This window comes from Mustelus asterias, chromosome 21 (genome assembly GCF_964213995.1).
Source record: "Mustelus asterias chromosome 21, sMusAst1.hap1.1, whole genome shotgun sequence".
NCBI lineage: Eukaryota > Metazoa > Chordata > Chondrichthyes > Carcharhiniformes > Triakidae > Mustelus > Mustelus asterias.
Window position 1 is genome coordinate 64,224,676 of NC_135821.1, and position 13,796 is coordinate 64,238,471.

The window sequence follows — 13,796 nt, forward strand, 5'->3', positions numbered from 1 at the left end:
GTATAGTTGCAGCAAGACCTCCCTGCTTTTATATTCTATCCCCCTCGCGATAAAGGCCAACATTCCATTCGCCTTCTTGATCACCTGCTGCACCTGCAGACTGAGTTTTTGCGATTCGTGCACAAAGACCCCCAGGTCCCTCTGCACAGTAGCATGATGTAATTTTTCTCCATTTAAATAATATTCCAATTTACTATTATTTCTTCCAAAGTGGATCACCTCACATTTGCCAACGTTATATTCCATCTGCCAGATCCTCGCCCACTCGCTCAGCCTATCCAAATCTCTCTGCAGACTTTCCGCGTCCTCCACGCAATTCGCTTTCCCACTCATCTTCGTGTCATCAGCAAACTTTGATACCCTACACTCAGTCCCCTCCTCCAGATCATCTATGTAAATGGTAAACCGTTGAGGCCCCAGCACCGATCCCTGCGGCACGCCACTAGTCACCATCTGTCAACCAGAAAAGCACCCATTCATTCCAACTCTCTGCTTCCTGTTAGATAGCCAATCCCCAATCCACGCCAATACCTTACCCCCAGCTCTGTGTACCCCAATCTTCTGCAGCAACCTTTTGTGAGGCACCTTATCGAATGCCTTCTGGAAATCTAAAAACACCACATCCACTGGTTCCCCTCTGTCAACCGCACTAGTCACATCTTCATAAAAATCCAGTAAATTCGTCAAACACGACTTTCCCTTCATGAATCCATGCTGTGTCTGCTTGATCGAACTATTCTTATCCAAGTGCTCTGCTATTTCCTCTTTAATGATGGACTCCAGCATCTTCCCAACTACGGACGTTAAGCTAACCGGCCTGTAGTTACCCGCCTTTTGTCTACTTCCTTTTTTAAACAGTGGCGTAACAGTAGCTGTTTTCCAATCAGCCGGCATTACCCTAGATTCCAGCGAATTTTGATAAATAACCACTAACGCATCTGCTATTACCTCAGTCATTTCTTTCAGTACCCTGGGATGCATTCCATCCGGGCCCGGGGACTTGTCTACCTTCAGTCCCATTAGTCTACCAAGCACTACCTCTTTAGTAACAGTAATTGTATTAAGGACCTCACCTCCCACCAACTCTCGATCTCTAATATTCAGTAAACTATTTGTGTCTTCCACCGTGAAGACCGACACAAAGAACTTATTTAAAGTCTCAGCCATTTCCTCGTTTTCCATTGTTAAATCCCCCCTCTCATCCTCCAAGGGTCCAACATTCACTCTAGCCACTCTATTCCTTTTTATATATTTGTAAAAACTTTTGCTATCATTTTTTATATTTTGAGCTAGTTTAGTTTCATAATCTATCTTTCCTTTCTTAATCGCTTGTACTTCTCTATGAAGATAACAACAGCAGCAAATTTACTCTTTATTTTGATTCTGATTTGAACCACAACTGGAAGTGTTAGGCTAAGTGTTTAAAGAACTAAAAGTAGATTCTCTCATGGGCCATACCCAAAGGAAGATGGCTTAGCTTGGAGGCAAGATTTCTAATAAGATTATAAGCTCTTTACATAATGATGTCTGACCTCAAGTTATCTAAACCACCAATTGCTTTTTGGGGTCTTTTCTTGAGATGGAGAACACTTAACATTAAAGATCGCAGGATGGCCACCTCTCCTTGCTTTTCTCCATTCCTTCCTCTCCCTCATTGCTTACTCTCTCACACTCTCTTGTTCTCCTCCACTTCTCCAACTCCACTCTTCAATCATCTTCTTCGGTCTCTGCTATAAACTCTCCCTATCCAATGACTCTATCCAATTCACTGGCATCTGTGGGCCAGATTATGCACAACCTAGGTGTCATATTTGACCCCAAGATAAACTTTCCACCACATATCCGTGCCATCATTAACTCTACCTATTTCCACCTCTGTAATTGTCTAACTCTGTTCCTATGTCAGCTCATTTGCTGCTGAAACCCACGTCCATGCCTTTGTTACCTTCAGACTTGATTATTCAAACACTATTTATGGTGAAAAAGCATGTCAATCAAAAGCAGGGAACTCATGTTGGAGTTGTATAGAACTTTGGTGAGTACTGTATGCAGTTCTGGTTGCCATGTTATAGAAAGGATGTGATTGCACTGGAGACAATGCAGAGGAGATTCACCAGGATGTTGTCTGGGATGGAACATTTAAGTTATGAGGAGAGGTTGGGTAGGCTTGGGTTGTTTTCGCTGGAACAGAAAAGACTGAGGGATGGTCTGATCGAGGTGTACAAGATTATGAGAGACATGGACAGAATGGATAAGGAGCAGCTGTTCCCCTTAGTTGAAGGGTCAGTCACGAGGTTCAAGGTGAGGGGCAGGAGGTTTAGTGGGGGGATGTGAGGAAACACTTTTCTTACCCAGAGGGTGGTGACAATCTGGAATGCACTGCCTGGGAGGGTGGTAGAGGTGGGTTGCCTCACATCCTTTAAAAAGTACCTGGATGAGCACTTGGCATGTAATAACATTCGAGGCTATGGCCAAGTGCTGGCAGATGGGATTTGGGTGGGAGTTCAAGTATTTCCCATATGTCAGTGCGGAATTGATGGGCCGAAGGGCCTCTTCTGCACTGTATGATTCTATGATTCATCTCCTGGCAGCCTTCGAAGTTCTAAACTCTGTAAACTTGAGATCATCTAAAGCTCTGCTGTACTTTCTAACATGCATCAAGCCCCATTCGCCCATTAACCTTGTCCTCAGCTTATAATTCTGTAATACCCTCCGGCCTCACAACCTCCTGAGATTTCTATGCTCCTCGAATTAGTGGTTCTTGAGCATTCCTGATATTAGTTGTACCTCCATTGGCAGTTGTGCCTTCAGCTGCCTGGGTCTTAAACTAAACCATTCCTGAAACTTTCCATACCTCTCTAATTCTCTTCTCCTTCAAGGAGACTCCTCAAAACCTACCTCTTTGATCAAACCTTTGGCCATCTGCCCTAGTATGTCTCTTTATAAAGCTCTGAGTCAAATTTTACAATGCAGAGGAGATTCACCAGGATGTTGTCTGGGATGGAACATTTAAGTTATGAGGAGAGGTTGGGTCGGCTTGGGTTGTTTTCGCTGGAACAGAAAAGACTTAGGAAGGTGGTAGTCCTTTGGGGACATTATGTTACACTAAATGTGCTAAATCAAAGGTATTGATGTTCCACCACCCTACCTCCTTTACTTTCTCATTTGTCAAACACTATTGCTGAGGAGGAAAACACAAGAACAAAGAATTACAATATTCTCCTTTCCAACCTCAGACCCTCATCCTCTACAAACTACAGCGTGCCCAGAATACACACTTGGTGATTGACACTGGCCTCTGTATTTTTTGGATCATTTATGAGCATATCACATTCACCTTCAAATCCCTCCATGACCCCAGCTCACCATATCTCTGTGATATCTTCCAACTGTGGATCCCTATCTTCACTCTTTGCTCCATTTACTCTAAGCTGCAGTTGCTTTTCAAAATTCATTGTACCAACCACTAGACTCCGTCCTTGGGAACTTTCTATCCGGGCCCACCCCCACAATCTCTTCTCTCCCCCCACCCCCTCCACCTCTATACCTTCAGCCCTGGTTCCAAAACCCTTCTCTTTGACCTAGCCTCCCTTCAAAATTCTCTTCCCTTCTCCTCATGGTCTGAAAAGTGTTGCATAATGCTACTGTAATTTGAAGATGTCAGTAGAAATGTAAATGTATTATGTAGAATTTTACAACACAGAAAAGGCCATTCAGCCCATCTGGTGCATGCTGATGTGTATGCCCCACATCCTAGTTCAACTAATCTTATTAGCAAGTCTTGCTGCTAATATTTCACATGCTTACCTAGCTTCCTCTTAAATGCAATGCATTATTTATATAACTATTTATAGAATATATATTTACAGGAAGGTGTTAACACTCCCTCTCATGCTGTTTCTCATCTCTCTTTATGTTTACAGATAATGCAGCAATGAAATTTTTTCAGATAGACTTTGATTTGGTTCTAGAAAATATAAAAGATCTGAATATTCTGGCTGGTGAGGGGGAAGCTAGGATTGAGCACATCACAGGAGGTGCTCGGCTAAAGAGGCCGGACCCTGTACCACTCACACTCTTCAAGAATGGGATTGTGATGTTTAATGGTCCATTCAGATCCTTCGATGATCCTTCAACACAGGTAAAGCACGTTCTGTAAACAATGTGCACCATAAAGTCTAATATAACCTAAAGTCTAATATAGCATAACTTTAAGTTTATTTATTAGTGTCACAAGTAGGCTTACATTAATGAAGTCACTGTAAAAATCCCCTAGTTGCCACACTCCGGCGCCTGTTCGGGTACACTAAGGGGCAATTTAGCATGGCTAATGCACCCTAACCAGCACGTCTTTCAGACTGTGGGAGGAAACCGGAGCACCCAGAGGAAACCCACACAGACACGGGGAGAACGTGCAGACTCCGCACAGACAGTGATCCAAGCCGGGATCGAACCTGGGCCCCTGGTGCTGTGAGGCAGCAGTGCTAACCACTGTGCCACTGTGCCGCCCTATCTTACCTCATTCCATATCTTACATGGCATTATGCCACAGGAGGTTAACAATGACCCACTCTGTGTAGACAGATTATGTTGTGACTGGTCCATAATGTTTACTTAGGAAGATGGTAGGATAAGTTGAAGCAGCTGTTTTTAAAAAAAACACAAAGGCACCTTGGCTTTATAAAGAAGCAGAAAGTACAAGAGCAAGAGAAATATGCCAAACCTGTATAAAACATTGGTTAGGCTCCAACCAGAGCATGGGTCCAATTCTGGGGACCACACTTTAGAAAGGATATCAATGCCTTGGAGAGAGTGCAAAGGAGATTTACCAGAATGGCACCAAGAATGAACAACTTCAGTTACATGACTAGATTGGAGAAACTGGGATTGATCTTCTTAGAGGAGAGGTAGCTAAGGAGAAACTTAATGGAGTTTTTAAAATTCTGAGAAGTTAGAAAAAAGTAGATAGATAGAAAGTTTGGAATAGGAGGAGGGTCAGTAACCAGATTTTACAGATTTAATCTGGATTGGCACTTCAGTGCAACACAGAGGGAGTGCTGCATTGTTAGAGGTCCTGGGTGCAGAGGTCCAGTGGAGATGAGGCGCCATTGCCACGCCAAGGGGATTGGAAGCCATTGAAGGCCCCCCGGTGGTTGGCAATGCCTACCTGGCACCATGGTACTGCCTGGTTGGGCACCATAACTGTGCCGGGACAGTGACAAGGGTGTGTGGTTTAAGTGGGGTTGGGGCCTGAGCAGGGGTGGGATCAGAGTGGGTTGGAGCTATGATAGGTAGGGAGGTATGCACAATGACGGGGGAAAGGGGGTTGGCTCTGCAAGAGGAGGAGACATAGGGGGTTCACCAGGGGACTCATCTGGGGGGATCCTAATGGCCTGATGCTGGTGACCTGTTTGGTTTGGAGGAGATGATGGGAGAAGGGTCCGATGTCCATGGGGAGGGATGTGGAAGGAGGTCTCCCATTTCACTGAGAGATCGGGGTACCCTGTGAAATGGCGTCCTAAGCAGTCTGAAGCTGGCTTCACTGACATACTTATGCTCCCTGTCCCTTTGAAGAAGACCTTTCCTGAGCAATATTCATGCCTCAATCAACATCACTAAAAAATTTATATGATCTATTTTTGGGAACCTGCTGTGTGAAACTTGTGTCAGGAAACAGGTAGTTTTAAGTGATTGATATTTATAATGCTGGACATTAGAAATAAGGAATAGATAGATTTAAGTGAATTAAATTTCGTGTTTTTGTGTAGGAAAGGCTAAGACTCAAGTTAGTAATGTTTAACAAAGATGTTTGCATGTCTGGAGAGTTTTGTTTTCAGTGCAAACTGTCTCTATTGTGCTGAGAGAGAGTTTACGACAAGAAAAGTAAACAGGAACTTGGAGAAAGAATGAGCTGTTGCTTAGCAACCAGGGCCACATTTAAGAAAAAATCTTTTTGAGTACGTTTAACTGAACTCAAAAGGCAGTTGGAGCCAGGAAGCTAGAGAGTGAACAGCTGTCGGCTCTGCTAGACATGATGTGGAGATGCCGGCGTTGGACTGGGGTAAGCACAGTAAGAAGTCTCACAACACCAGGTTAAAGACCAACAGGTTTATTTGGTAGCACAAGCCACAAGCTTTCGGAGCACTGCTCCTTCATCAGATGAGTGGGGGTTGTGTTCACAAACACGGCATATAAAGACACAAACTCAATTTACAAGATAATGGTTGGAATGCGAGTCTTTACAGGTAATCAAGTCTTAAAGGCATAGACAATGTGAGAGAGGGTTAAGCACAGGTTAAAGAGATGTGTATTGTCTCCAGCCAGGACAGTTAGTGAGATTTTGCAAGCCCAGGCAAGTCGTTACAGATAGTGTGACATGAACCCAAGATCCTCATGTGTATGGAACTTGGCTATCAGTTTCTGCTCAGCGATTCTGCGTTGTCATGTGTCGTGAAGGCCACCTTGGAGAACGCTTACCCGAAGATCAGAGGCTGAATGCCCGTGACTGCTGAAGTGCTCCCCAACAGGAAGAGAACACTCCTGCCTGGTGATTGTCGAGCGGTGTTCATTCATCCATTGTCATAGCATCTGCATGATCTCCCCAATGTACCATGCCTCGGGACATCCTTTCCTGCAGCGTATTAGCTAGATAACGTTGGCCGAGTTGCAAGAGTATGTACCGTGTACCTAGTGGATGGTGTTCTCACGTGAGATGATGGCATCCGTGTCGATGATCCGGCACATCTTACAGACGTTGCTGTGGCAGGGTTGTGTGGTGTCATAGTCACTGTTCTCCTGAAGGCTGAGTAGTTTGCTGCGGACAATGGTCTGTTTGAGGTTAGAAATATAGAAACATAGAAACCCTACAGTGCAGAAGGAGGCCATTCGGCCCATCGAGTCTGCACCGACCACAATCCCACCCAGGCCCTACCCCCACATATTTTACCCGCTAATCCCTCTAACCTACTCTAAGGGACAATTTTTAACCTGGCCAATCAACCTAACCCGCACATCTTTGGTTGTGCGGTTGTTTGAAGGCAAGATGTGGGGATGGCCTTGGCGAGATGTTCGTCTTCATCGATGACATGTTGAAGGCTCCGGAGAAGATGTTGTAGCTTCTCCGCTCCAGGGAAGTACCGGATGACGAAGGGTACTCTGTCCGTCGTGTCCTGTTTGTCTTCTGAAGAGGTCGGTGCGGTTTTTCACTGTAGCGTGTCGGAACTGTCGATTGATGAGTCGAGCGCCATATCCTGTTCTTATGAGGGCATCTTTCAGCGTCTGGCGATGTCTGTTGCGATCCTCCTCATCTGAGTAGATCCTGTGTATACGGAGGGCTTGTCCGTACAGGATGGCTTCTTTAACGTGTTTAGGGTGGAAGCTGGAGAAGTGGAGCATCATGAGGTTATGGCTTCTCTGCTTCTAGCAGAGAAACCATACCATGGAGTAATGAGAAAGAAAGCAAGTCCAGAGAAACTAAAGGACAGTGGTTCTAGAAACTGGAGAATGAAGAGAAGTTTCCAGGAAAAGGAACAAAGAGGAACGGCTGTTGGAACATGGTATTATTTGTTGACGTTAAAGTCAGACCTGGGAAGGGCAGAGCTGATGAGGTTGGCTAGAGAAAAGCCATATTTCCGAAGCAATCGTAAGGTTTGTTGCCTTCATTTCGTTGAAACAACAATATTCTGTTGGGAACTGAGTACCTGAGAGTTTGTGTGGAAGTTTTGATATGATTTAATTTGATCTATTATTGTCACATGTATTAGCATACAGTGAAAAGTATTGTTTCTTGCGCGCTATACAGACAAAGCATACCATACATAGAGAAGGAAAGGAGAGAGCGCAGAATATAGTGTTACGGTCACAGCTAGAGTGTAGAGAAAGATCAACTTAATGCGAGGTGAGTCCATTCAAAAGTCTGATGGCAGCAGGGAAGAAGCTGTTCTTGAGTCAGTTGGTACATATCCTCAGACTTTTGTATCTTTTTCCCGACGGAAGAAGGTGGAAGAGAGTATGTCCGGGGTGCGTGGGGTCCTTAATTATGCTGGCTGCTTTGCCGAGGCAGTGGGAAGTGTAGCAGTGAAATTGGGTGGGAGGCTGGTTTGAGAGATGAACTGGGCTTTATTCTTTGTAGTGTCCTGCGGTCTTGGGCAGAGCAGGCGCCATACCAAGCTGTGATACAACCAGAAAGAATGCCTCTATGGTGCATCTGTAAAAGTTGGTGAGAGTTGGTGTGGGCGGCATGGTAGCACAGTGGTTAGCACTGCTGCTTCACAGCTCCAGGGACCTGGGTTCGATTCCCAGCTTGGGTCACTGTCTGTGTGGAGTTTGCACATTCTCCTCGTGGCTGCGTGGGTTTCCTCTGGGTGCACCGGTTTCCTCCCACAGTCTAAAGATGTGCGGGTTAGGTTGATTGGCCATGCTAAAATTGCCCCTTAGTGTCCTGGGATGTGTAGATTAGAGGGATTAGTGGGTAAATATGTAGGGATATGGGGGTAGGGCCTGGGTGGGATTGTGGTCGGTGCAGACTTGATGGGCCGAATGGCCTCTTTCTGTACTGTAGGGTTTCTATGACTTCTATGATTTCTATGAGTTGTAGCAGACGTGCCAAATTTCCTTAGCCTCTTGAGAAAGAGGAGGCGTTGGTGGGCTTTCTTAACTATAGTGTCGGCATGGAAGGGACCAGGACAGGTTGTTAGTGATCTGGACAGCTAAAAATTTGAGGCTCTCGACCATTGCTACTTCGTCCCCACTGATGTAGACAGGGTCATGTCCTCCACTGCGCTTCCTGAAGTCGATGACTATCTCCTTCGTTTTGTTGACATTGAGGGAGAGATTATTGTCGTTGCATCAGTTCACCAGATTCTCTATCTCTTTCCTGTCTCCACTACAGTTCGTCATTGTTTGAGATCCGACCCACTGGGGTCATCAGCAAACTTGAAAATAGAGTTGGAGGAGAATTTGGCCACACAGTCATAGGTGTATGAGGAGCATATTAAGGGGTTGAGGACACAGCTTTGTGGGACAATAGTGTTGAAGATGATCGTGGAGGAGGTGTTGTTGCCTATTCTTATCGATTGCGGTCTATGGGTCAGATAGTTCAGGATTCAGTTGCAGAGGGAGGAGCTGAGCCCCAGGCCACGATGTTTGGAGACGGGTTTCATAGGAATAATGGTGTTGAAGGCTGAGCTGTGGTTGTTAAATAGAAGTCTGACATGGGTGTCTTTGTTATCTAGGTGTTCCAGGGATGAGTGCAGGGCCAAAGAGACGACATCTGCTGTGGACCTGTTGCGGCGGTAGGTGAACTGTAGTGGATCCAGGCAATCTGGGAGGCCAGAACTGATTCATGCTATGACTAACCTTTCGAAGCACTCCATAATAATGGATGTGAGAGCCACCGGACGATAGTCATTAAGGCACACTGCCTGGCTTTTCTTTGGTACCAGGATGATGATCGTCTTCTTGAAGCAGATAGGGACTTCAGATTGTTGTAAAGAGAGGTTGAAGATGTCTGTGAATACCCCTGTCAGCTGGTCCAAGCAGGATCTGAGTGCTTGTCCGGGTACCCCACCCGGGCCAGTCGTTTTCAGTGGGTTGACCTTCGAGAAGGCTGCTCTGAGATTTGCACTGGTAACCTTGGATACAGATTCGTCGAGGCTTCCAGGATGGCGGGCGTGCTCTCTCTGACCTCTTGCTCAAAACAGGCATTGAATGCATTGAGCTCATCAGATAGGGGTGCATTGGTGCCGGCAATTTTACATGCCTTCATCTTGTAGCCTGTTATGTCTTGCAGACCTTGCCATAGTCGGCGGGGGTCTGTGTGGCTAGCCTGGGATTCTGGCTTGGTCTGGTACTGTCTTTTAGCATCTTTGATGCATCTCCTTAGATCATATCTGGCTTTCTTGTGTAGGTCAAGTCCGCCTGACTTGAACGCCTCAGACCTGGACTTCAGCAAGCAGTGGATATCCCTGTTCATCCATGGTTTCCGGTTGGGGAACACGCGGATTTGCTTCTTTGGCACAGACTTACTAATGAAGTCAGTTACCATAGTGGCATACTCATTCAGGCTGGTTGCAGGGTTTTTAAATACTGACCAGTCCACTTACTCTAAGCAGTCCCGTAGGAGATCATCCTATTCCCCAGACCAACGTTGCACGGCTTTCTTTGACTGATCCTCCCATTTCAGTTTTTGCTTGCAAGCCGAGAGCAGGAGCACAGCCTTGTGGTCTGATTTGCCAAAGTGTGGGCGGGCGATAGAGCGGTAGGCATGTTTGATATCTGTGTAGCAGTGATCTAAAATGTTTGGGCCTCTGGTGGAACAGAAGACATGTTGGTGGTATCTTGGTAGGATGCTCTTGAGCTTGGCATGATTAAAGTCCCTGGCCATGATGAACAAGGCCTCAGGATGTTTCATCTCAAGGCTATTTGTAGTGATATATATTTCATCTTCACGTCCGTATGGGGGGGAAAGTAAACTGCTGTCAGGATAACAGATGCGAACTCCCGCGGAAGGTACTGAGGGCGGCATTTTAGGTATTCTAAGTCCAGGGAGCAGAAGCTTGCCAGTGTTGCTACTTCCAGGCACCACGAGGTGTTGATTAGGAGGCAGACCGCACCTCCCCATGTCTTGCCTGAGGCCCCTGTACGGTCCAGTCGGTGGATTGAGAAGCCCTCTGGTTGTAAGGCACAGTCCGGTGAAGCAGGAGTGAGCCATGTCTCTGTGAAACAGAGCACACAGCAGTCTCTCAGTTCTCTTTGAAAAGAAAGCCTGGCTTTAAGTTCACCTAGCTTGTTTTCCAGAGATGCAAGTTTGGATGCATGTGGCAATTCAAGACAAAAGAATAGTTTTAGGCTTAGAAACAGCAGAACACAGCAGTGTGCATCATCTTGATCAGTAAAGATGGACTCTGGGAAAGCTTGTGATATGTGTGGCATACAAGGTGTGGGAGGTTTTGGTTCCTCAAGGCATCCAGAACAGTCACATCTGCACAAAGTGTCAGAAGATAGCAGTCCTTGAACAGCGTCTGGCTGATTTGGAGCAGCAACTCTCTTCACTGCGCACCGTAGAAGAGGGAGAGAGATTTCTGGAACAATTGTACCAGAGGGCGGTCCCTCCACATCGTGATAGGTAGGCTAGGAGGAGCGTAGGGATGGCAGGAGAGTGGGTGACCATTTGTCAAAAGGATAAGAGACAGCAGGTCCAGGAAATGCAGGACTCCTTGGAGCTGTCTGACAGGTATGAAATTTTAGATGCCTATGAAGTGACCAATGTGACTGAGTCAGGGGTAGATGACTCGAGGGAAAACCACTGTACCATGGGGCCCGAGGCGACTGGGAAAGAGAGGGGGGCTGGCAGGCAGATTAGAAAGGTGGTAGTAGGGAGTGACTCAATAGTTCAAAGGATAGACAGTCTAGTTTGCAGCCGAGATTGTGAGTCCCAAATGGTCTGTTGCTTCCCAGGTGCAAGGGATCAGGACGTAACAGATCAGCTAGACTGACTTCTGGAAAGGAAGGGTGGACAACCAGAGGTTGTGGTTCATGTGGAAACCAACAACAGAGGGAGGAACTGCTTGGAGGTTTTGCAGGACCAGTTTGAGGAGTTAGGAAGTAGGTTGAAACATAGGACCTTCTGGGTAGTAATCTCAGAAATACTACCTGTGCCACGAGCTTCACTATTTAGGCTAAGGCAGATCAGAGAGCCAAGTGTATGGCTTGAGGGATGGTGTAGAAGGGAATGGTTTAGACTTTTGGAAAGGACAAAGCTGTTCAGAAGAGATGGGCTTCGAAATGGAACCAATCTCCTGGCTGAGTGAGTAAACAGTAAATGTGAGGGTGGATTTAACTTTGTAAGGCAGGGCGTTGGGTTGAGTAATGGGCCTTGCTTTAGAAGTACCAGGGAAGGCAAAAGAGAGAAGATAGGGAACAGGAAAAGCAAGTGAGGGAAGGCTTGAGTGTTGACAGTGAACAGAGAAATGGTTGTCTCCCAAAGGGCAAGAAAGACATAAGGGCAGAGTTAAATTATATGTAAATGCATGGAGTATAGTGAACAAAATTGGGGAACTGGAAGGAGAAATTGCTCTAGGGGGATATGGCATGGTAGCATTGACAGAAACATGGCCCAAGCTAGAACAGGATTGGATACTTAACATCCCAGATTATAGGTTTTTAATAGAAACAGAGTGGGTAAAAAAGGTGTAGCAGTCTTGGTCAAAGATAGTATCATAACCCTTGAAGGAGACGCAGTTCCTGAATTAGAATCGATATGGTTGAAGGTGAGAAACTGGAAGGGAGTGGTGACCTTGTTTGGTATTTATTATAAACCCCTAAATAGTGGGCAGCATGTTGGTTAGCACTGCTGCCTTATAATGCCAGGGACACGGGTTCAATTCCCGGTTTGAGTCACTGTCTATGCGGAGTTTGCACTTTCTCCCCGTGTCTGCATGGGTTTCCTCCGAGTACTCTGGTTTTCTCCCACTGTCCGAAAGACTAGTCGCCATACTCCAGCGCCTGTTCGGGTACACTGAGGGAGAATTTAGCATAGCCAATGCACCTAACCAGCACATCTTTCAGACTGTGGGAGGAAACTGGAGCACCTGGAGGAAGCCCACACAGACACGGAGAGAATGTACAGACTCCGCAATGACAGTGACCCAAGCCAGGAATCGAACCCGTATCCCTGGTGCTGTGAGGCAGCAGTGCTAACCACTGTGCCACCATGGGAACCAATGCAGACATGATGGAGCAAATGGCTTCATCTGTTCCATTAAATTGTATAATTCTAGAGCTCTTAGTTCACAGTATCATAATCACCTTGGGGGATTGAGAAGAAATCCACAGAAGTTCAAGTGAGTGACATCTGCCACTGGGTTTCAGAGTGGGGTGTTGTCTGACTACAGTTAACCTCTTGGTTTACCAAGAACATTGCATTAGATATATTGTGTAACCTGTGTTATCCTTGAAATATGCGTGCATTTGTGAACTTAAGGGGGGGAATGAAGGAGTATTGTATTATAGTCAAAATGTTCATGTTTAATAAATGTATTTTTTTGTTAAAAGCTAATTGGCAGTCCTATGTCTCTGTTCCTCTACATTTTCTAAAGAAAGTATAAGTTAGGGTCTTTTGAGCCAGGATTCCACTCTGGGACCTTTCCGACCAGTAGTAACACCAACTGGGATCATAACACTTGGCTGCTGAGTTTCCTACTTAACAGTCAGTAGACTTCAAAAATACTTAATTACCTGTAAAGTTCTGAGGTAATGAATGGTTCTCTATAAGTGCAAGTCCTTTTTCTTCTTAGAAAATTGTCTCCAGTCAGTTATGATGATCTGGAATGCATTGCCTGAAAGGGAGCTGTTTTGACAGTTATATAAAATGTATTATTATTGACTATTAATACAGGAGCATTAATGACTGTATTAATTGCCCCTTAGATTGAGGGTGTTATCCAGTTTTACATTAAACATTATTTTTGATCCCAACCCAATGGTGACGTGGCACAAACTGTTTCTCTTTTTTTGTAATTGTTTGATCTTAGCACTATCTGCAGGATATAATGGATGGATATTTCCCTTCAGAGCTGCAGAACAGGTATCCAGAAGGAGTTCCAATTAAGGTAAAAGATTGAATAACAAATTTATTAGTAGTGGGAAAATACAACTGTGCTTGATCAAATAGCATCAAGAGCACAATGTTCCATAGATTTAATTAACTCCTTTCACAGGAGTGCAGGATTGTCGAATTGTGAATTTGCATTTATGTAACACCTCTCACCGGTTCAAGATGTCCAAAATATCTGATA

At 45.4% G+C, this 13,796-nt stretch overlaps 1 protein-coding gene across 1 annotated transcript in view; it reads left to right on the forward strand.

Annotated features, from left to right (window-relative positions):
- Nucleotides 1–13,796, forward strand: part of ubxn11 (UBX domain protein 11) — a 61,352-nt gene that overhangs the window by 25,929 nt on the left and 21,627 nt on the right. Inside the window, exons 8-9 of the mRNA XM_078237194.1 lie at nt 3,924–4,141; nt 13,533–13,610. Coding sequence (XP_078093320.1) covers nt 3,924–4,141; nt 13,533–13,610 — 296 coding nt within the window. The remainder of the gene's footprint in view (nt 1–3,923; nt 4,142–13,532; nt 13,611–13,796) is intronic.